At 44.5% G+C, this 25,295-nt stretch overlaps 1 protein-coding gene across 2 annotated transcripts in view; it reads right to left on the reverse strand.

Moving 5' to 3' along the window:
* Nucleotides 1-328: 328 nt before the first annotated feature.
* LOC112266448 (beta-1,3-galactosyltransferase 1) overlaps nucleotides 329-25,295 on the reverse strand; it is a 135,691-nt gene continuing 110,724 nt past the window's right edge. Inside the window, exons 1-2 of one of the 2 annotated variants that reach the window (XM_042296963.1) lie at nucleotides 2,997-3,243; nucleotides 329-2,774 (exon numbers count right to left, since the gene is read on the reverse strand). In XM_042296963.1, coding sequence (XP_042152897.1) covers nucleotides 1,516-2,505 — 990 coding nt within the window. In that variant the 5' untranslated portion in view covers nucleotides 2,506-2,774; nucleotides 2,997-3,243 and the 3' untranslated portion in view covers nucleotides 329-1,515. Of the gene's footprint in view, nucleotides 2,775-2,996; nucleotides 3,244-25,295 lie in introns of those variants that run through there. The other variant, XM_024443915.2, reaches the window with a different exon arrangement.

Genomic DNA, 25,295 nt, shown 5'->3' on the forward strand with positions numbered 1-25,295 from the left:
TCATAGCATCAAGGCGTTTCTCTGAGTAGTTGTTCATGGCGTGTTGACAGCTTTACACAGAGAGTTGTGTTGATAGGCAATCTTAATGAGCGCCGAACATGTTTCCAATTCATTACCTGACACACTGCAGCTACAGAGAGGGACTTGGGTAAAGCTGAAGTCTTTAGTTCAGGTATAAATAGGTATTTGTCAGTCCACTGCATGTATTGAAATAAAACTCATTGAATAATTAAACACTATTATAAACTGTCCTCTTATTAGGATCCCACATAATAAATGACAGACTTTAAAAAAATCCCAAATACGTAGGAAAAAAGGGAATACACTCTCAAATGAAACACGTCTTTAATGTAATGCAGCCGTTGGTTGTGTCGTCCGTCCGGTTTCAAGTGATATAAAATATAACACTCTGCCGTCTGTCTCGTCACCGCGCGGCTTAAAGAGCGGGGGAAAAGAAGAATTGCGCCTCACATACAGATGGAATAACATTCACAGGGGAATGCATGTGGTTAATGCCGTTACATCGCCATTTGTACCGTCCCATAAGAAATGCGGGTGTTCAAGAAATGAAGTCATTCTCTACCTAGTACAATACAAAGGACTCCAGATCCATAGTAAGAAAATAGGTTTGATCTTTAAAACAGTATATTACAACCCAATTGCAGAGGCATGTATGTCCGTCGTGTCACACAGCAGGTCCATTGAACTGTTAGTCTCCTGTTCTAACAATCTTAGATCATTCCAATGAACACTCAATCTATGTCTATTGTGAACTTATCATGGTCTTTTCACTATGACAACATCTGTTGCGGTACCAAAACAGTACATCCCACAAATACATCTTTATTAAATATACAAAGACTGGAAATTAAGAGTGGACATTCATTATCAACCTAACTGACAGCAGAACGTTTACATAGGTTGTATATCTTGTATATCTTATCATCCCTACTACTTCAGTAATAGGGCCAGTTTTTCTGGAAATTAGCAGCATTGCCTACATAGATGAGCCTAATAGCAGCTGAGCCATTCTGTCCCACTGCTAAGCTTCTACCTCTGTGTTTTAGTGATTTCATCTCATAAACAACATATGGTGCAAATGGCATACTGTTGCATTGTGGGACATTATTTGATTTTCATAGAGTGGATTTTTTAAATCAAACATATTTCAGAAAATATACAGAATTATTTGATTTTCTAAACTGTGGCCTTTAAACTCATCAATAGGGGGAGAATGCAGGAGTTACAACAGCAGAGAGAAACCTTGGTCTGATAAAGAGGCTTTTAGCGAGGCGTCTCTTGGACTATGCAAACGGCCAGACGGTTATTGTTACAGTACTATTCCCCCAGGGTCATGTGCTGTACAGTGACAAAGAAAAGCAGAGATAGGAAGAGGTGGAAGGGGCAGAGGAGGAGGAAGAGAAGAAGCAATAAAGAAGAAGAAGAAGAAGAAGGAGAAGAAGAAGATGAAGAATTCAGGACCTCTTCACATTGGCACTAAATGTAGGTAGCTGATTAACACTTGAGGTGTTTCTTGCTGGTCATGTCATTCCAGATGCGGTGCATCTCCTCCGGGGAGATCTGGTGGACCGTTACGACCCGCCGGTAGCGGCACAGACTGTAGGCCATCTTCCAGTGGTTGAAGCCACTGTTCTGGAAGGGGTGGATGCCCAGTTTACGAAGGCACAGCCCCACGTACACATCCTCCAGGTGGAGCAGTCTGGTGTGCAGGGACGTCTTGTAGATGAGCTCGGCCACGTCCGCCGAGAACACGTACCCCGTGCCCGAACAGAAAGGCGGGTACTTAGTCTCAGGGTAAAGGTCTCTGGGCATGTACCACTTACTGCGCATGTCTCTGATCGGACCTCCGTTGATGACGTAGCCCGTGAAGTAGCGTCTCCGCGGCTTGCTGGCGGGCTTGAGGAGGTTGTAGACCAGGTTCTCCATGTTAACGTAGATGTCCGAGTCCGTCTTGAGGACGTACTGTGCCTTGGGGCAGAAGGTGGCCACCCAGCGCATGCCCATCAGGGTCTTGAGGGTGAGGTTGTGGTAGGAGTCTATGAAGTCCTCCACCACGACATCATGGAAGATCTGGCTCTCCTGTTCCACCATCTGGTTGAGCACCGGATCTGTGTTCCTCCCAAGCAGGAAGAGTGTGAGGACGCGAACGCCATCGCCGAACGTGCTCTCGTCGCCCCACGTCTCTCGAATCGCTTGACGTGCATCAAACTCCTTGTGGGTGGTGCTGATCAGGATGACTAAGAAAGGTGCCTCCGTCTCACACTTCTTGGGCTCGTTGATGACAAAGTCGAAGGAGTGCGGGTTGAGTGGCCGAGTCCGTATATTGCTGAAGGTCACGTTCTTGGTGAGCTTGGTCTTCTGGCGGATGGGGATGGACAGCTGGCCCACGTAGGAGGTGGAGGGACGGGACAGACTCAGGTACCAGAGAGCGCTAGCCCAGCAAACGACCGTCAACAAGTATAAGCAGCTGACCTTTGAAGGCATTTCTGTTTACTTGGCGCGTGTTAGGAGCTTTGAGAATGTCAAGAAGGCGGAATCTCCATGGGTGGTCCTCCAGCTACTTCCAGCGGTGCAGCATGATGCTGCCTCCACGAGATGCTTGACATTAATTCAGTACCCTCGACTGCTTTAATACAGCCTAGTGGTGGGATTCTGGTTGAAAAGGAGGGTTGTCATTTTTCCTCAATGCAGCCATTGTACTATTCCATTCCATTAGGGGCGTTTCCTTGCATTCTTCTCGCCAGCACTTGATTCTGGACAGAAACAGATAAAAAAACAAATTAGTCAAGCCTTAACAAGAATGCTTCAGAACTCATTGGCAAAATTAGAGTATTTACATGCGTGGAGTTATGAGGAGGTTTAGTATGAGCTTAGAAAAACATACAGAAAGATCCTCTTTGTTTGTTTCCTATAATCACAGATAACAGATAACTCAACATGTGAGACGATCTCTATAGCTTTAGGTGTGTGTATACTTCTCCAAGCCGTCCTCTGGTGGTATGTTTATGTCCTGCTTTTTCTTCTTCTTTTGTTCGGGCTACTTTGTGTTTACAAACACTGTTTATCTCCGCTTGTCCTTCCCTCGCTGCATACGCCGTGTCAAATCAGCAATATCACTCTTACTCTCTGAAAAGTCTCCTCAAGAAGAAACACTCCCGAGGGAAATGCTCAGCGTCCTCTCTTTCGCTCTCTCTGTCTCTGTCTCTGTCTCTCTCGCTCTTCTTCCCTCTTTCCTTCTCTCTTTATATCTCTTCTCTTCCCCTCTCTCTCTCTCTCTCTCTCTCTCTCTCTCTCTCTCTCTCTCCACTTTCTCTCTCAATGACACAGTGATCTTGGCATGGCGGGAAATATTGTTCAATAATGAGCTCTTCCTCGCTTGGTGGAATAGGTACTGTAGCATCCAGAGAAATAATGCACCAATGCTCTGGTGCCATTATTAGGAATTGTATGGCACTTTCATGGGCATATAAGTATGCACACACGCTGCTTTTTAGAATGGTTTATCATAATAGTGGCTTTGTGACGGGGAAAAATGAATCACAAAATAACCATTGTTTCGCTTCGATGATGAAAGACATGATTAAAGAAAGTCAGCTCTGATAAAAGCCCACCATGCTCAGTGAGTGTTTCCATCACAGACAGCAACAGCATTGGTTCTGGATCAAAGCGAAGAGTGCATTTTTCCATCATTACAGTAACAAGAAGTGAGAGGCACTCTACTGGATTTTACTCAGGGAACAGGCACCTGTTGCTACCGACAGTGAGACTACTGATTGTGGTGTGGAATTTAAAAAAAAGTGTCTCTTTATGTGTGTGTTGATGAAAAACTCGTATTAGGAATGAAAGAGAGTGTAAAAAATAACAGACGAAAATAACAGTTTTCCACCATATAGAGATATACAGGTAACTGCCAAAATAAAGGAAACGCCAACATAAAGTGTCTTTATAGGGCGTTGGGCCACCACGAGACAGAACAGCTTCAATGCATCTTGGCATAGATTCTACAAATGTCTGGAACTGTCTGGAACTGAACTCGATCTCATTCTTCCACGAGAAATTCCATCATTTGGGGTTTTGTTGAAAACGCTGTCTCAGGTGATGCACAACGCATCACCGGGGGCAAACTACCTGCCCTCCAGGACACCTACACCACCCGATGCTACAGGAAGGCCATAAAGATCATCAAGGACAACAACCACCCGAGCCACTGCCTGTTCACCCCGCTATCATCCAGAAGGCGAGGTCAGTACAGGTGCATCAAAGCTGGGACCGAGAGACTGAAAAACAGCTTCTATCTCAAGGCCATCAGACTGTTAAACAGCCACCACTAACATTGAGTGGCTGCTGCCAACACACTGACACTGACACTGACTCAACTCCAGCCACTTTAATAATGGGAATTGATGGGAAATGATGTAAAATATATCACTAGCCACTTTAAACAATGCTACCTAATATAATGTTACATACCCTACATTATTCATCTCATATGCATACGTATATACTGTACTCTATATCATCTACTGCATCCTTATGTAATACATGTATCACTAGCCACTTTAACCATGCCACTTTGTTTACATACTTATCTCATATGTATATACTGTACTCGATATCATCTACTGTATCTTGCCTATGCTGCTCTGTACCATCACTCATTCATATATCTTTATGTACATATTCTTTATCCCCTTACACTGTGTATAAGACAGTAGTTTTGGAATTGTTAGTTAGATTACTTGTTGGTTATTACTGCATTGTCGGAACTAGAAGCACAAGCATTTCGCTACACTCACATTAACATCTGCTAACCATGTGTATGTGACAAATAAAATTGGATTTGATTTGATTTGAGGTACCGCTCCAGAAACTTCCATAAGTGTTCAATTGTGTTGAGATTTGAAGACTAAAATGGCCATGGCACATGGTTTACATAGTTTTCATGCTTATCAAACCATTCAGTGACCACTCGTGCCCTGTGGATGGGGGCATAGCCATGGTAACCAAAATATTGGCCAAAATAATGGCCTGTCCAGCAGTTTTATACATGAGCATGATGGGATGTTAATTCCTTAATAACTCAGGAACCACACCTCTATGGAAGCACCTGCTTTCATTATACTTTGTATCCCTCATTTACACAAGTGTTTCCATTATTTTGGCAGTTACCTGTATGTCAAAACCAAAGATGAATCCCACAGTATGCGCCCTTTTATTTGTCACAAAGATAATCCTTTGGATAACGCAATATGGCATCTGTGCATCAACATAGGGGAACAGTTATATTCCTGTATCCAAAGGATTATCTTTCTGACAAATAAAATGTTCAGAGGTTCAGAGGGCTGAAGTCCATGTCTTTTGGAAATGAACATAGTTTTTGTCGTAGTCAAATGCTGTGCTGCGTGATTAAAGGAAAGTCCAAAATGTCATTTTGAGTGAGACGCTCAAAATGGTGAGATGGTCTCATGATTTCTTTAGATTAGCCTGACTTCGCAGTTCTGAGTTGGGGTCCTGCCTTATCTGTCACATTTTGAGAGTGGCGACGATGACATATATTCATGTTCTTTATCCCATCTCTTTCAGTGGCAGAATGATCTATTCTATGTCCTCATATTTCCTGTCCTCCCATCACTTTTCACTGGGAGTTTAATCCATCTCATCATGTTTCCCTACCTCTCTCCCCTCTTCTCAATCATTCCTCCACCATCTCTGTTTAGCACACTCTCCCTCTCTCTCTCCCCATTGTTCGCCATCATTTCTCCTCCGTCCCTTCCTCCCCCCCCCCTCGTTCTCTGTCATTCTTCTCTTTCTATCACTCGCCCTCCTTTTTCCCAGTGACACTGTTGATCCCTCTCCCCATGCTCCTCTGGGCCTCACCCACTGCAAACACACAGCTTTGTTTTCGCCACCCACTATAAACCCTTCAATCTCTATGGACACCTCGGGCTGCTTCCTCTCATCCATCTCTCTATTCCCCTCTCTCTTTTAGTCTAACTCCACCACTAAATCATCTGCCCTCCCTGACCTGCTTCGTCCCGTTCACTCTATTATTTCTGTCTCTGAGCGAGAGAGAGAGAGAGAGAGAGAGAGAGAGAGAGAGAGAGAGAGAGAGAGAGAGAGAGAGAGAGAGAGAGATGTTTTGCTTGCTTTCCTTCAGTAATTTCCTTGGGATTGTACTGTACAATTCCTTGAATTATTCTCTCTTGGATTGATTCTTTGTGCTTGAGATCACAGTGTCAGCCGATTCTGATAAATGGTACAGGGAAAGTAGTACTAGAAACCTGCTCTTCTCACGACAGACGGACTTGTTACATGTATTCATTCCACCCCTCATGTTGAAGACAGGCTTTCAATTGAGCTTTGTTGAACTTTTCCCCAACATTCAATTAAAGAAGAATAATAATACTTTTTTTTTTCACTTTCACCCCCTTTTTCTCCCCAATTTCGTGATATCCAATTGTTTAGTTGTTACTATCTTGTCTCATCGCTACAACTCCCGTACGGGCTCAGGAGAGATGAAGGTTGGAAGCTATGTGTCCTCCAAAACACAACCCAACCAAGCCGCACTGCTTCTTAACACAGTGCGCATCCAACCCGTAAGCACCAATGTGTCGGAGGAAACACCGCGCACCTAGCGACCTGGTCAGTGCACACTGCGCACTGCCCGCCAGAGGAGTCGCTAGTGCGGGATGAGACAAGGATATCAGGATATCCCTACCGGCCAAACCCTCCCTAACCCGGACAACGCTGGGCCAATTGTGCGTCGCTCCATGGACCTCCCGGTCGCGGCCGGCTGCGACAGAGCCTGGGCTCGAACCCAGAGTCTCTGGTGGCACAGCTAGCACTGCGATGCAGTGCCTTAGACCACTGCGCCACCGGGAGGCAAGAAGAAAAATTTAAACAGAAAACGTCAACAACAAAAACAAAAAATCCTTACACTCAATAAAACTTAGTTTATCTTCTTCTCTTCACCCAGTGAAGCGTTGTTATTTCGCAAATTAAGTCTTTGGTGTAAATTACAATAGAAGCCTATTAACATCAAGAAACAGCCGTCTTTGACAGATGTGAGATATTGCATTGGTTGTCATGACAGCAGGAAGCAGACAGTGAAGGCTTGTGTAGAGAGAAAGTGAGAGAGAGAAAGAGAAGGGAATGAAGAAAGAAAGAAGAAAGAGAGGCACTGTCGTCTCACCACGCCGCAGCCCTGTCACCGCCCCTGACTGACAACTGGCAGACAACAATGCACTCTGGGTAATTGAAAGGAAGTCCCGTCTTCACACTAGACAGGGTGGGGGCTGAAGAGATGGGGGAGAAAATTCAATGCATCTGGCTGGATTAGACCATTCAGCTCTAAATCACCACACACATCCCCCTTCCTTGAGGAACTCAATTTAGCAGCCTTAGATATCATGGCTCACCCTCTCGTTGATCTACTGCTTTGGCCTGACGCCTAACACTCCTCTCCTCAGTGTGTACGTTTTTGTGTTGTTCATTTGTGTGTGTGTGTGTGTGTGTGTGATAATAGACAACCACCCTGTGATGTTAAAGGCTGGAGTCAGTTAAAGGTCTTCTCCTCCCAGAGAGAGTGTAATATACTGACTCTGATGCGCCACAACATTAGACCAGCCTGGTGGTTACTCACTGCTGAGGGCCTCTCTTTTCGTCCTCACACCTAATTAACTGAAGTTGTTATTTAAGCGGATAGTGACCTTCGTTAGAAGGATGCGATTAGGGACGGACAATTCAAAACAACAGTTCAGGTAGAGGCTATTGTCGAGTAGACTGAGAAGACAGAGTATTTCAGAGATGGGCTTCAGCTCATAAAATGAGAGGAACATGCCGCTTTATAATAAATCATACATCACATCTATGGGCACATCCATCAAATGCCAAACCAAAGGTAGATGTCTCACACGGCCCTGTCCAATTTACTGATCTATCTCGAGATAAAAGGAGGAAAGGGAGAAAAATACATAACTACCCCTACAGATCTGATGCCTTCTCTTATGAGCAGAGCTGTCAACATATCTCTTCATGAAAGAAGCTCCCGTCTCCCTGTGATTATCTGTATCGGAAACCAGGTCAAGAACTGTAACATAGAACTGTAACATAGAACTGTAATATCAGTCAAATACCAATCAAATCAAGGAGTACGAAAGGCAGATTTAAGACTTAAATGGAAATCCCCTTACTTCCAAATAGAATATAGCCGTTTCAGATATATTGTTAGCAAGACATGAAGTCTTGCTGTCAATGAGGTATGTCTCGGGAAAGCTACTGCTCCAACTATGGCAAATCTCAAGAGACCCACTTTTCTTTCTCTTTGAAATGCAAACTGTGGAGTCAGTCAGATGGCACTGTAGGCCCCCATAGGCAGCGATATGGATTAATGCAAGGCAGCCTATCAACAGCCACCTTATATCTAAGACTGGACCCGACCCTATAGTAATTACATGGGCAGCAGTGGAGGCTGCTGAGGGGAGGACGGATCATAATAATGTTTAGAACGGAGCGAATGGAATGGCATCAGACACATAGAAACCATGTGTTTAACACCATTCCACTGATTCCGCTTCACCCATTACCACGAGATTGTCCTCCCCAATTAAGGTGCCACCAACCTCCTGTGATGGGCATCTACACATAGTGAGCAGCTGGAGTAAGGGGGAGGTAATTGGGGTGCTCAGTGTCTTGAAATTAAATGAGTGTGCTGCAGGTTTCAGTTATAGATCTGTCATTCTCACTGAAAGCAAGTCTAAGAAGCAGTTCTATGTGCACTATTTCTATGCTTCCCGTTCTTAAGATTCGTTTTTGCATCTTTAACTTTCAGTTTTGTTCACCAGCTTCAAACAACTTAAAACACAATATTTTTGGTTATGGAAAATATATTTCACACAGGTTTAGATAGTACAATGATTCTCTACAGTATACTTGCTTGTTTTGTCACATAAACTGAAATTATGAGAATTTTAGCAACCAGGAAATGGCGGAGCGATTTCTGCATAGTGCATCACCACAGAAGCATAGCATGACAGTATTTGGGACATGCAAACAAATCAGGGCTCCAAAGTATGTGCTCTGTGGTTTAAGGAGTAGGTCAAATGGTTGCATAGTGAACTACAAATCAGGGCCCTCATCGCTCCCCCCACATGGTACTGTGTGTAGGTGTAGAGTAAATCAGAAAACAACCCATTATTTTTGACATTCTTCCAAGCTTCTCTCCTCCACCAACTGGATGTTGCTGTGAATATTGTGAAGATGTCATTCTGCTTTCCTGCTGTTAAATGGTGCGTGAAGGTCCTGATGGAGGCTGAATTAATAAGCGCTCTCTCGCTTTGATTAGTGTTCAATTAAAATGGCATTGATAAAGATTCCCAGTATGGTTCTAGCCTTTGTGTATTCTCCTGATAACAGATATAATTGAATGATTGTTGGTAAGAAATAATTAACTTAAGGCCGCACACTCCACTTCCTGGTCTGTATTTTCTGCGCAGGCACTGTTTCTGTAGGGGCCACCTCAAATATCTCTGGTCTCCTTATCAAATCTGTTAAAGACAAACAGATGCTGGCATTATTGGCACAGACTCATCATTCAGTACCACCTTGCGAGTACACTATATGTTTTAACTGTGAGTCGCTTTGGATAAGCATGCCCTAAATTACAAATAAATTGGAAATTCTGAAGAGGGTTTTGTAAGTTGGAATCAGAGAGACACTGTTGCTGTTTGAGGATGGAGGGAGAGAGAGAGAGAGAGAGAGAGAGAGAGAGAGAGAGAGAGAGAGAGAGAGAGAGAGCGAGAGAGCAAGAGAGCGGACAGCATCAGTAGTCTGTCCGCAGCACCAGGACCTGTGCTCTGGCATAAATTGGAAATGACAACTTGATTCATGCCGGTGATATATTTTACCGTCCGACCGGGTGACATTCTTGTCATCTAATATCCGAGACTCGCTGTAGCGTTCCAGAGACGCGACGGGATGTAAATGCTGGGTCCAAAAAGGACATGGAGGATTTTCGTCTGTCTTTGGTAGACTAATGAAATAGAGTGAAAAGCAGGCCCAGAAAATGGAAGGGTATCTTTAAAACCTGTCGATACCCCGAGAAGGAAGTACAGGATGTTTTATTTTATCAATAGAGTAAAAGCCTCCAGCTAAACATGTAGGTGACAGAGACCTTCAAAACCTTCTCTCTCAGCTTAGCTATACTGTATATTCTGGAAGTTTGAACTCTCATTATCTGGTATGGTATGTTGGATGTAAGCTAGTTGAGGTGAAATAAGCCATGGGCAAATGAGAATGGGGAACACTGAAACCACAAGAGGCTGGTGAGGGGAGGACGGCTCATAATAATGGCTGGAATGGAGTGAATGGAATGGTACCGAATACATGGAAACAACGTGTTTGATGGGTTTGATACCGTTTCATTCATTCAGTTCCAGTCATTACTATGAGCCGTCCTCCCCAATTAAGGTGCAACCGGCCGCCTGTGACTGAAACGTTAGGACTTCAAGACGACAATCACTTTTCTGGCATTGACCTATAAAAGATTGAGTTAGTTAGGGAGAGACAGGTTCCAACTCAGTGTGCCGATTGTTATTTTATTCATTTCTATGAACAATAGAACAGGACGAACAAGAACTGCTAATTTGGATACATTATTTTACCCTTTAAAAGAAAGTGAAAATATGCGCTTATAATTCAAAACAGATCATTTGTTCTCAAGAGCCACTCCTGACAAAATGAAAAATACAGGCGAAACATTTCAGGAAATAATTGCACTTAAGCTAAATATATTCCAATGTATAAATATTTTACAAACACACACACACACACACACACACACACACACACACACACACACACACACACACACACACACACACACACACACACACACACACACACACACACACACACACACACACACACACCCTTTCTACTGACTGAAAAACACCAAAAGAAAGATGCCCAGGGTCCCTGTTCATCTGCGTGAATGTGCCTTAGGCATGCTGCAAGGAGGCATGAGAACTGCAGATGTGGCCATGGCAATAAATAGCAATGTCCGTACTGTGAGATGCCTAAAACAGCGCTACAGGGAGACAGGACGGACAGCTGATCGTCCTCGCAGTGGCAGACCACATGTAACAACAACTGCACAGGATCGGTACATCCGAACATCACACCTGCGGGACAGGTACAGGATAGCAACAACAACTGCCCGAGTTACACCAGGAACACACAACCCTCCATCAGTGCTCAGACTGTACGCAATAGGCTGAGAGAGGCTGGACTGAGGGCTTGTAGGCCTGTTGTATGGCAGGTCCTCACCAGACATCACCGGCAACAATGTCGCCTATGGGCACAAACCCTCCGTCGCTGGACCAGACAGGACTGGCAAAAAGTGCTCTTCACTGACGAGTCGCAGTTTTGTCTCACCAGGGGTGATGGTCGGATTCGCGTTTATCATCGAAGGAATGAGCGTTACACCGAGGCCTGTACTCTGGAGCGGGATCGATTTGGAGTTGGAGGGTCTGTCATGGTCTGAGGCGGTGTGACACAGCATCATCGGACTGAGCTTGTTGTCATTGCAGGCAATCTCAACGCTGTGTGTTACAGGGAAGACATCTTCCTCTCTCATGTGGTACCCTTTCTGCAGGCTCATCCTGACATGACCCTCCAGCATGACAATGCCACCAGCCATACTGCCACCAGCCATACCGAAGAGCCCAGATCAAAGCGTGTTGGATCGGAGGGTGAAGGCTAGGGCCATTCCCCCAGAAATGTCTGGAAACTTGCAGGTGCCTTGGTGGAAGAATGGGGTAATCGCACAGCAAGTAATTGCAAATCTGGTGCAGTCCATGAGGAGGAGATGCACTGCAGTACTTAATGCAGCTGGTGGCCACACCAGATACTGACTGTTACTTTTGATTTTGACCCCCCTTTGTCCAGGGACACATTATTTCATTTCTGTTAGTCACATCATTTCTGTTAGTCTGTGGAACTTGTTCAGTTTATATCTCCGTTATTGAATCTTGTTTTGTTCATACACATATTTACACGTGTTAAGTTTGCTGAAAATTAACGCAGTTGACAGTGAGAGGACATTTATTTTTTTGCTGAGTTTATGTGCCCAGATAATACCCCCTCCGGTGCCATTACCAACCCCCTGTGCTGTGCAGCCCAGACACAGCAACAGATAGAGCTTCACCAATAAATGAATGAATGACATTTTATTTTCATGTCAAATCGTCCTTTCACAGTGAGAGTGTACTAGGAATTATCACAGGCACCATCTCAGTGCTCATGGGTAGAGGCAGGCACGCTGCGAGCACCCTGAACACATCCCATTATACAGCACAGCTGAAACACCACACCTGTCCTGATAACATCCCAGCTCCGTACAATAGGCTTGCTCCGTCTCACACCCTCTTACACACACGGACACGCACCCGCACCCACACCCACACCCACACCCACACCCACACCCACACTCTCTCGCTCTCTCTTTTTCTCAACACTGCTCCATCCTCAGTCTTTTTCACTTTACACCCATGCACAAGCACGCACACACACTCTCTCTCCCTTGCTCCATGTCGATGCTGGAGGCTGACAGGGGTCCTGTTAGTCGCTCTGATGAACCTGGGAGGGGAGCTGTAGCTGTGTTTGGGCGGTGTTGAGGCGCTGAGCAATGGCTGAGGAGGCTTATGGCAATTACCCTGTCGTGTCCTCCTCTCCGTGCCAGACCCTGCTGCTGCTGACACAGCCAGGCACAGGGACAGCCAGGCAAAGGGACAGGACAAGCTGCGCCAGCATCTCTTTTCCCACTGCACTACTCCCTGAGAGGGTGCTGAAAAGCTGCATAACCTGAGGTGAGGTGTGTGAAGATAGATGCTCTGTTACGACAGCAACACCGCACACATACAGTATAAAGTCATGGGTATAATCAATTATATACTGTCTTTGTGCATATAATCAATGCACACACACACACACACACACACACACACACACACACACACACACACACACACACACACACACACACACACACACACACACACACACACACACACACACACACACACACACACACACACACACACACACACATGCACATGCGCACACACACACAATGGTACACACACTCGTCCCAGTGATATGTCAACCTGAGTACAATACTTTCCGAGCCATGAGCAGGGTAAAGCATTTCCAGTGACTCTCTCTGGACCTAACCCGACAGTAACATGTAGCAGCTCCAGGCTGCAGCTGTGGAGGAGATGTTACATCGTTACATCTAACTACCCAGCACGGTGCTCCACTGGTAAGGAGCTGTCGCTGCGACATCTAACTACCCAGCATGGTGCTCCACTGGTAAGGAGCTGTCACTGCTACATCTAACTACCCAGCACGGTGCTCCACTGGTAAGGAGCTGTCACTGTTACATCTGACTACCCAGCATGGTGCTCCACTGGTAAGGAGCTGTCACTGTTAAATCTGACTACCCAGCATGATGCGCTACTGGTAAGGAGCTGTCACTGTTAAAACTGACTACCCAGCATGGTGCTCCACTGGTAAGGAGCTGTCACTGTTACATCTGACTACCCAGCATGGTGCTCCACTGGTAAGGAGCTGTCACTGTTAAATCTGACTACCCAGCATGGTGCTCCACTGGTAAGGAGCTGTCACTGTTAAATCTGACTACCCAGCATGATGCGCTACTGGTAAGGAGCTGTCACTGTTAAATCTGACTACCCAGCATGGTGCTCCACTGGTAAGGAGCTGTCACTGTTAAATCTGACTACCCAGCATGATGCGCTACTGGTAAGGAGCTGTCACTGTTAAATCTGACTACCCAGCATGATGCGCTACTGGTAAGGAGCTGTCACTGTTAAAACTGACTACCCAGCATGGTGCTCCACTGGTAAGGAGCTGTCACTGTTACATCTGACTACCCAGCATGGTGCTCCACTGGTAAGGAGCTGTCACTGTTAAATCTGACTACCCAGCATGGTGCTCCACTGGTAAGGAGCTGTCACTGTTAAATCTGACTACCCAGCATGATGCGCTACTGGTAAGGAGCTGTCGCTGCTTATTTCCAATCTCTGCAGAGCAGAAGACCATAAATAAATAATTAAACTTGTCAGATCCACTCAAGCCTGATCCTTCAGGAAGTGGCTTGGGAGGAGGTGGTGGCGGGGGACACCGGAGGATGTCAACAGGTTAGAGGTGGGAGGATTAGATGGAGGGCGTGGGTTGGAGGTGGGGAAGGGTGTTACAAATGTTATCTGTCTTTGTGACTGATACAGTGAATTTGATTTAACCCTTATTTTACCAGGGATGCTGAATGGGAACGTATTCTCTTTTAAAACAACGACCTAGGGAGTAGCTGCAGGTGAGAGGAGGCACACACACAGACAGATACACACCCCAGAGAAAACATTAGACATTAAGATCGCTGCCCCCTCTGCCCACAGGCAAACAGATCTATATGTGTCCTTGAACACTGTTCAAAGAACAGGCCTTAACCTTTAACATGGTCTCTGTTTGACTACAACATGCTTCAAGGCAAAACAGAGTTATGGGGAGTGAGTGAGCGTGTGTGATGAGAAAGATATAGGTTGTGAGCGAGTAATAAGTGTGTGTGTGCGGTATGTGTGTTTGGTAATGGAAGGGTGTGCATCGAAACACCCTTTTTGACTCCGAATGGCCATGTTACTATGGCAACAGGCTGGGCGAGGCGAGGGAATGTCCTCAATAGGAGAGTTCTGACACTGTGACGTGATCTGAATGCTCCCGCATGATCAGTCGGACTCGATGTCTGTTCAAAAGAAAAGCCAACTTCCTCTTGGGTTTGGGCAGACCGGTCCTCTGATTTAGCCCAATAGACAGAGAGACTCGGGAATATTAGGCAACACTGGAACCACAGTGTGGGATCTATGTCCATCGGTGATTAGGAGAGCGTCAGGACTGGTTATATCAACGACTGACAGGAACAAATCAGGATGTACACATTTCAGGTTTAATTGATAGGAAACTATGTATAATCTACTGCATTAGCAGGTTGAATACATTTTAAAAAAAACAAAAAAAATCAGCTCAATAATATCATTATTGTTCATCCTCTATGGGTATCACATGATAAAGCCATATGCATCAGCTTAAGCAGCCTTGAATATAAAGAGGACTTAAATATATGCTGATACAAACACGTCAACAAGCAAAGATTGGCACAGCACATTGGGTAGAATAATTGGCACAGCTCTGAATTAATATTTTACTATCTTCTGGACTGGTTCCCTCTGCTGAACGAGGGGGATCCGCAACACACTTCTACTGAGAGCTCCGTCTGAAATCCCTGACCATTGTTTTTAATGAGTGCACTCCATATGTCTTCTTGTGAATGTGTGTGTGTGTGTGTGTGTGTGTGTGTGTGTGTGTGTGTGTGTGTTCGTGGGCTCCCTTAACACTGTTGACAGCCATTGATACAGCACCAGCTTCACCGAGTGTGACTGGCTGTCACGGTGGAAAGGGACATTCATTCATCGGAGACTGATGGAGGGGGACTGGCTTTCCGCCGTGACGGATCGATAGAAGGAGGCGTTAGGGAGAGACACCCTTTGAAAGACACCAATACAGCAACCAGCAGGCAGATACTGTGGGAACTCTTCAAAGAGCACTCAGTGGAATCTTAAAGAGACTGACTGGTGGGAGTTGTCTGACTTTGAGGAGGAGGGAGGAAGAGTGAGGAGGAAGGAGGGAGGAGGACTGAGAAGAGCCATCATACTGTATCTTGCTGGCTGGCGTGATTCATGTTGAGATCGGAGAGGGAGGCTGTTCTACTTTATGAGGCCCCCGTTAGCTTTTACTGCCTGGAGTGAAGGGCCATGCAATCTGTCCTAAGATGGAGCCACCATGGAGAGATAGGAGGTTTGCATTCGCGGCTTGGGTTCAGCTCTTGTCTTGTTGCTGCTTCCGAGTTTATCATCCATATACAGTACCAGTCAAAAGATTGGACACATCTACTCATTCCATGGTTTTTCTTTATTGTAGAACAATAGTGAAGACATCAAAATCATGAAATAACACATATGGAATCATGTAGTGACCAAACAAGCGTTAAACAGATCAAAATATATGACATATTTGAGATTCTTCAAAGCATTGACCCTTTGCCTTGATGACAGCTTGCACACTCTTGGCATTCTCTCAACAAGCTTCAAGAGGAAATCACCTGGAATTAATTTCAATTAACAGGTGTGCCAATAAGAGTTTCTATGTGAGATGCAGAGTAGGTGAACGGATGATCTCTGCACGTGTGGTTCCCACTGTGAAGCATAGAGGAGGTGGTGTGATGTTGTGGGGTGCTTTGCTGGTGACACTGTCTGTGATTGATTTAGAATTCAAGGCACACTTAACCAGCATGGCTACCACAGCATTCTGCAGCGATTCACTATCCCATCTGGTTTGAGCTTAGTGGGACTATCATTTGTTTTTCAACAGGCCAATGACCCAACACACCTCCAGGCTGTGTAAGGACTATTTGACCAAGAGGTAGAGTGATGGAGTGCTGCATCAGATTACCTGGCCTCCACAATCACCCGACCTCAAACAAATTGAGATGGTTTGAGATGAGTTGGACCGAGTGAAGGAAAAGCAGTCAACAAGTGCTCAGCATATGTGGGAACTCCTTCAAGACTGTTGGAAAAGCATTCCAGGTGAAGCTGATTAAGAGAATGCCAAGAGTGTGCAAAGTTGTCATCAAGGCAAAGGGTGGCTACATTGAAGAATCTCAAATATAAAACATATTATGATTTGTTTTACACTTTTTTTGGTTACTACATGATTCCATATGTGTTATTTTATAGTTTTGTTTTCTTCACTATTATTCTACAATGTAGAAAATAGTAAAAATAAAGAAAAACCCTTGAATGAGTAAGTGTTCTAGAACTTTGACTGGCACTGTACATGTATCAGCTGTATCTGGAGTGACACTGTTAATCAGATTGTTTTAACCTTTCTAATACTGATCCATCTGCACATTATATAAGTTAAGAAAAAGGTGGAGTATATTATATACTGAATAAAAATATAAACACAACATGCAACAATTTCTAAGACTTAACTAAGTTGCAGTTCATATAAAGAAATCAGTCAATTGAATAAAGTTCATTGGGCCCTAATACATAGATTTCACATGCCTGGGAATACAGATATGCATCTGTTGGTCACAGATAAGGTCACAGATAATAAAAGGTAGTGGTGTGGATCAGAAAACCGGTCAGTATCTGGTGTGACCACCATTTGCCTCATGCAGCGTGACACATCTCCTTTGCATAGCATTGATCAGGCTGTTGATTGTGGCCTGTGTAATGTTGTTCCACTCCTCTTCAATGGCTGTGCAAAGTTGCTGGATATTGGCGGGAACTGGAACACCCTGTCGTATACGTCGGTCCAGAGCATCCCAAACATGCTCAATGGGTGACATGTCTGGTGAGTATGCAGGCCATGAAGGAACTGGGACATTTTCAGCTTCCACGAACTGTGTACAGATCCTTGCGACATGGGGCCGTGCATTATCATGCTGAAACATGAGGTGATAGGGGTGGATGAATGGCATGACAATTGGCCCCAGGATCTCGTCACTGTGAATTCAAATTGCCATTGATAAAATTCTATTGTATTCGTTGTCCGTAACCCAATGGGGCACTCTGTTCACAATGTTGACATCAGCAAACCACTCGCCCACACGACACCATACACATGGTCTGCGTTTGTGAGGCAAGTTGGACGTACTGCCAAATTCTCTAAAATTACGTTGGAGGCGGCTTCTGGTAGAGAAGTTAATATTAAATTCTCTGGAAACAGCTCTGGTGGACATCCCTGCAGTAAGCATGCCAGCATAAGCTCCCTCAAAATTTGAGACATCTGTCGCATTGTGTTGTGTGACAAAACTGCGCATTTTAGAGTGGCCTTTCATTGTCCCCAGCACCCGTGTGTAATGGTCATGTTATGGATTATCTTGGCAAAGGAGACATGTAAACAAATTTGTGCACAACATTTGAAAGAGGTAAGCTTTTTGTGCATATGGAACATTTCTGGGATCTTTTATTTCAGCTCATGAAACAAAGGACCAACACTTTACATGTTTTGTTCACATTTTTGTTCAGTGTATATAGTTGATCTTTGAAAATGACAGGCAGTGGAGCTGTTAGATGAGTGGGGCACGGGAACGACGGCACTGAAGGTCTGTATTGTGTGTTAGTTCTCAGACAGGTAACGTGAGAGAGGAGACAGGGTGAGTTTGCTCTGTGATAGAGGAGAGTGAGTCGAGTGTTGACCGTGTCGAGGGAGTGAGGGTAGAGGTAGCACTTCCCTGAGGTCTCAGAGGGAGAGCAGGGTGTGGTGTATGGCTGTGTATTAAATTGGACCAGTCTGAGAAACCGATGTGTGTAGACTAGAGACAGGAAGCTGTCAAAAAAATGCCTTAGCCAGAAGTAGGAAGTAGCAAGTAGGAAGTCATTAAAGCGAGAGGTGGTGTTGCGTCCCTCTCATCCCTTTCTTGCATCTCTTCTCGCCCCATCTTTCTATCTTTTCTTTCAGTATCATCTCTCTCTCTCTCTCTCGATCGCCCCTTACCGGAATCCCTCCCGTCTCTTTCCTTTCTCTTCCTGTTTCTCCTCATCTCTCTCTCTCTCGACCCTTACCCCTCCTTTCTCTTCCTATTTCTCCTCATCTCTCTCTCTCTCTCTCTCTCTCTCGACCCTTACCTGAATCCCTCCCGTGTCCCTCCTTTCTCTTCCTATTTCTCCTCATCTCTCTCTCTCTCTCTCTCTCTCTCTCAACCCTTACCTGAATCCCTCCCGTGTCCCTCCTTTCTTCCTTCCTATTTCTCCTCCGTCTCTCCTTTCTCTTCCTGTTTCTCCTCATCTCTCTCTCTCTCTCGACCCTTACCTGAATCCCTCCCGTGTCCCTCCTTTCTCTTCCTATTTCTCCTCATCTCTCTCTCTCTCTCGACCCTTACCTGAATCCCTCCTGTCTCTCTCCTGTTTCTCCTCATCTCTCTCTCTTTCCTACTCGTTCACTCTCAGGGTTTTTTCACCTTCCAATCCAAGAGGTTCTTCTAATCTCTCCTTCTCCTGCTCTTGCTTTTGTTGCTCTACTTCGAAATCAATTACAAAACAGTCTGCAGTTGTGATTGGTACAGCAGTGTCTGCTATATTGGAACAGTGAGTTCTTTTGAGGTTTACTTTATGTTAATTATATTCCTCTGACTCCCTTCTCAGAGTGCTACTTAACAAGTCTGCTCTGCTTCTAAATGCAGATGGGAAGGTTTACCATTATACGATGCAAATACAATTAATAACATTCTTTGTCAGATAAATTACACATATTAAACCAAGTAGAGAGAAAAGGCACCTGGTTAGTTAGAACTCCTCTTCTCATTTGAATATTTGCATGACCCCCCCCGTTCCTCTTCAGCAATAAATATAGTTGTGATATCGTGATCGATCAAAACAAAAAGGAGCAATCGTGACTAGTAGAGTACTTGTCTTGTTTCTAGGGCTATTAGCGTTTTGGCTATTTTGAAAGGATCTGTGTATAATCAGGCCACACAACACATTATCCAGAGATGGGAGTGGTAATTATGGGCTGTAATAGGGGCCAATTAGGATGACTCTTCAAGCTTTACTCTGTAATGCTTTGTTTCATTCCTCTCTCCACAGTGGCATGTGGTTTTTCCTGTACTGTGAGGGCTGCTGTTACTGTGGTAGAGCTGGAATAATGTGATGTCGGTAAAGTCCTAGTGTAACCGCGCCTATTTCTATTGTTCTATGATGAATAGTATTTAATTAATATATATTTTTAAAATTTTACCTTTCTATAACTAGGCAAGTCAGTTAAGAACAAATTCTTATTCACAATGACGGCCTACCCCAGCCAAATCCAGACGACGCTGGGCCTATTGTGTGCCTACCTATGGGACTTCCAATCACAGCCGGATGTGATACAGCCTGGAATCGAACCAGGGACTGTAGTGACGCCTCTTGCACTGAGATACAGTGCCTTAGACCGCCCCTAAACGTAGCACTATGATCAAATATCATCACAAATATGATGTTTGATACTGTTGTGTCTATCCTGTTTGACTCAAATCAGGAAGAGAACACACTTTTAGGTACATTTGTGATATAGCTTGAATGCCTCAAAGACCGGTATAGGAAGGTCCCCAACAAGCTCCCCCTGAAAATCAAGCTACAAGATACCCACTTGTTACCAGACACTATGATATTTTTCAAAAACTCTACTAACAAAGTTTTTGTTACTTTGTTAGTACTTTTATTTTATTACTTGATGATGTGATTATTTTACTTTGTTACTTGTATTTTAAAGCACTACACAAATAAAGTTGTCTCCCCTTCCTCCCCCCAGTATGTCCTCTCCTCCTAGGCTGTAATGTGAAAGACACCTCCCAGTGTGTGTCTCATCCAGAGGCTGCATGGTGTTGGAGAGATTGTGTCTCTGGAGCTCAAGGCCCAGGCAGGGAAGGATTCACTACTGTTCTCTAAGAACTCTGAAAATGTACAGCTCAAAACACTCTGTCGCTTTTCAAAACTAGATTATATTACTGTGTGTGTGTGAGAGATAAGAGAGAGGGAGGGAGATAGAGAGAGAGAGAGAGAGAGAGAGAGAGAGAGAGAGAGAGAGAGAGAGAGAGAGAGAGAGGGGAACAAATTACAAACATTTTCATTGCCATTGAATAATTCAGTGGAGACAGTTGATAAGGAAAATAACCAAATCAATAATGCAAGCAAAGATAATATCCTAGTTTAATCAAAGTTCTCATCAAACACATCTTTTAATTAACAAAACACTTTTTTTCTCCAGAGATGCCAATGTGTAGAACTGGTTTTAACCCTAGTGACTCAAAGTCACGGTTTCCATCCACAATGACAGTAGAGGACAGTAGCCACTCTTTCAAGACGTTCAAAACCATGACAACGGCATACTGTAAGAAGAGTAAATACCATACTGTTAACTTCTTATGGCTGCAGGGGCTGTATTGAGTAGCTTGGATGAAAAGGTGCCCAGAGTAAACGGCCAGCTCCTCAGTCTCAGTTGCTAATATATGCATATTATTATTAGTATTGGATAGAAAACACTCTAAAGTTTCCAAAACTGTCAAAATATTGTCTGTGAGTATAACAGAACTGATATTGCAGGCGAAACCCTGAAGAAAATCAAACCAGGAAGTGGCTTCTATTTTGAAAACTCCATGTTCCATAGCCTGCCTTTGCTCCATTTAAAGGGATATCAACCAGATTCCTTTTCCTTTCGCTTCCTCAAGGTGTCAACAGTCTTCAGACATAGTGTCAGGCTTTTATTTTGAAAAATGAGCCAGAAAGATAACATCGCATCAGGTGTTCCTACTGAAAAATACAGTTGCGGTTGATATATTTATCGATTATATATTTTAAAAACAACCTGAGGATTGATTATAAAAAACGTTTGACATGTTTCTGTGGACATTACGGAAACTATTTGGAATTTGTCTGCATTGTCGTGACTGCTCTTTCCTGTGGATTTCTGAACATAACTCGCCAAACAAACGGAGGTATTTTGGATATAAAAATAATCTTTATGGAACAAAAGGAACATTTATTGTGTAACTGGGAGTCTCGTGAGTGAAAACATCCGAAGATCATCAAAGGTAAACGATTAATTCGATTGCTTTTCTGATTTTCGTGACCAAGCTACTTGATGCTAAGTGTACATAATGTTTTGTAGAGCGACCGATAAACTTACACAAACGCTTGGATTGCTTTCGCTGTAAAGCATATTTTCAAAATCTGACACGACAGGTGGATTAACAAAAGGCTAAGCTGTGTTTTCCTATATTGCAGTTGTGATTTCATGAATATAAATATTTTTTGTAATATTGTTTGAATGTGGCGCTATGCAATTCAGCAGTTGTTGATGACAATTATTCTGTTAACGGGATTGCAGCCATAACAAGTTTTAAAGAGCATCATTCCTTGCTAATAGAACTGTAATAACTCCAGTTCAACATCGCAGGGTGGGTAATTCTGATTGGTTCTCTGTTGCTTCTATTGGCCTTTCCGAGCAGCCCTCTTTCGAAGCCCTCATTTCACCACTCAATGGCACACCGAGCAATATTGATTGCGATAGTTGGGTAGTTTGAGCATTAAAGAGCCTAAAAGTGGTTATTTGAAGACTGACACCCCCTGCCCAGCACGCATAGAGACACAGATACACACACGCACACACACTGACAGTTGCTCCCAATCAAAGCATGAACAGTCTCAGTCTGTGAGTCATAAAAGCACAAGATTACCTTCAGACAGGACTTCGTTAACTATATGGCCCATCAGTGAGGGTTGTTACCAGGGCTCGATAGGTCTCTACTGCATACACCCCAACTTAACCCTTTATGATACTCTCAGCCACTGAACAGTAATCAGTGTACTGTTGTGCTTACATACTTTATAGGCCTCAACTGTATATAAACCCGTAGTTAACCCTTGATTGACACCCTCAGCCTCCTGGCAGTAATCACCGCACCATTGTCACTCACACACTGACACCTACATGCGTTACTAAGACCCCTGCTACACTGAGGAAAGAGTGTGGATCGATGTGGATCCAAACTGAATTGAACCATTATAATGAGGGCAATTTCCTGGGAAACTGCAGGAGAAACAAATCTCCTTAAATCACTACCCACACAGCAGCCTATAATGACCAAATAACGGAGGCCTCCAGTGCTCCCACTCGATTTGGGCTGAGTATAAAGAAATCATATTTGTACGCCTTAAATTAAGCACCACAAATAAATCAAACGTTTTAAAATGACTAAGCAACCATTTATTAGAAATATTGTAAAATACGGAAACAAGTGTTATTGCAAAATCAACCATTGTTACAGGCTCTAGGCTGAACAGTGTTAAAACTTTTCTTTTTCCCAAGATGGCGTAGCAGTCGGATGTGTGTTTTCGTCTTGTCCCTTCCTGTCCCGTGTAAACATAGTTTTTTCAAGTTTTTTTTCCCATATATATTTTAATATCACTTTCCATCTACGGACTAAATTAACTCTCCTGCAACCCTCCTCACCCAATGTGGTACGGATCTGCTATTTTAATACTTACGAACAAGAACTCCCATCAAAAGCTAGCCAGCTAACTGGCTACCATCAAACTGGCTACTAGCTAACCGCGACCCGCTAGCTGTCTAGAGCACATCGAACTGTTAGCTTAAGAGGCCCATCAGACAAATTCTTTGGCCACTATACCTAGTTTGCCAATTCGTCTTTTTTTCCACACGGAGCCCTGCGGATCCGTCTTCTGAACCAGAATCCCAACAGAAGCGAGCCAGCTAACTAGCTACTAGCTAGTAGTCAGCGGTCTTTAGCTAGCCCTAGCATGGACAACTTTCGCCAGTCTGCACAGCGCGACTCAAACCAGAGCAAATCTGACTTATTTTTCTCCATATCTCCGGATTCCGCAAGCTCTGGACCTCTTTTTCTTTTTTTCTTCACGTGGATCACAGCAGCTAGCTAGCTGCTATCCGAGTGGCCACTCCTGGCTAACGTCCCTGTCACAAAGCAAGAACCAATTAGCCTGGAGCTAGCCCTGCGTCGTCCCCTGAATGCGCATCCGTTAGCCTGCTAGCCTGCTAGCCGCGGCCTGCTAGCTGTCCAGAGAACATCGGTCTGTTAGTTTAAGAGGCCCATCGGACAAATTTTTTGGCCACCATACCTATTTTGCCAATTGGCCTGGTTTACCACACGGAGCCCTGCTGATCCGTCTGCCGATGTAATAGCACGAGGGGGCCACAACAGACAAAAGTCACTCCATGGCCTTTCGTCACGACGTCCCTCCAAGGCCTTTCTGCTAACTTGCTAGCTGCCTGAAGCCACTCATTGGACTCGTTTGATTCACTTGGCTACGTATGCCTCCCGCTAACGTCAATATGCCTTGTCCATTGCTGTATTGGTTAGTAGTTATTGCCTTATTTCACTGTAGAGCCTCTAACCCTGCTCAATACGCCTTATTTAACACTTAAGTTCCACCTACCACACATGCGATGACATCACCTGGTTTAAATGATATTTCTAGAGACAATATCTCTTTCATCGTCACTCTATGCACAGGTTTACCCCCACTGTATTCACATCCTACCATACCTTTGTCTGTACATTATGCCTTGAATCTACTCTACCGTGCCCAGAAATCTGCTCCTTTTCCGAACGTACTAGGCGGCCAGTTCTTTTAGCCTTTATCCCACTCCTCCTCTGCTCCTCTGGTGATGTGGAGGTTAATCCAGGCCCTGCAGTGCCTAGCTCCACTCCAATTCCCCAGGCGCTATCATTTGTTGACTTCTGTAACCGTAAAAGCCTTGGTTTCATGCATGTTAACATTAGAAGCCTCCTCCCTAAATTTGTTTAATTCACTGCCCTAGCACACTCTGCCAACCCGGATGTCCTAGCCGTGTCTGAATCCTGGCTCAGGAAGACTACCAAAACCTCTGAAATTTCCATCCCTAACTATAACATTTTCCGACAAGATAGAACTGCAACTGGTGTTGCAATCTACTGCAGAGATAGCCTGCAGCGTTCTGTCTTACTATCCAAACAATTCGAGCTTCTACTTTTAAACATACACCTTTCCAGAAACAAGTCTCTCACCGTTGCCGCTTGCTATAGACCACCCTCTGCCCCCAGCTGTGCCCTTGAAACCATATGTGAACTGATTGCCCCCCATCTATCTTTAGAGCTCGTGCTGCTAGGTGACCTAAACTGGGACATGCTTAACACCCCGGCCATCCTACAATCTAAGCTTGATGCCCTCAATCTCACACAAATTATCAATTAACCCACCAGGTACAACCCCAAATCCGTAAACACGGGCACCCTCATAGATATCATCCTAACCTACTTGCCCTCCAAATACACCTCTGCTGTTTTCAACCAAGATCTCATTGATCATTGCCTCATTGCCTGCATCCGTAATGGGTCGCGGTCAAACGACCACCCCTCATCACTGTCAAATGCTCCCTAAAACACTTCAGCGAGCAGGCCTATCTAATCGACCTGGCCCGGGTATCCTGGAAGGATATTGACCTCATCCCATCAGTTGAGGATGCCTGGTCATTCTTTAAAAGTGCCTTCCTCACCATCTTAAATAAGCATGCCCGGTTCAAAAAATGTAGAACCAGGAGGCCCATGGTTCTCTCCAGACCTGACTGCCCTTGACCAGCGC

Source organism: Oncorhynchus tshawytscha, linkage group LG14 (genome assembly GCF_018296145.1).
Source record: "Oncorhynchus tshawytscha isolate Ot180627B linkage group LG14, Otsh_v2.0, whole genome shotgun sequence".
Lineage (NCBI taxonomy): Eukaryota > Metazoa > Chordata > Actinopteri > Salmoniformes > Salmonidae > Oncorhynchus > Oncorhynchus tshawytscha.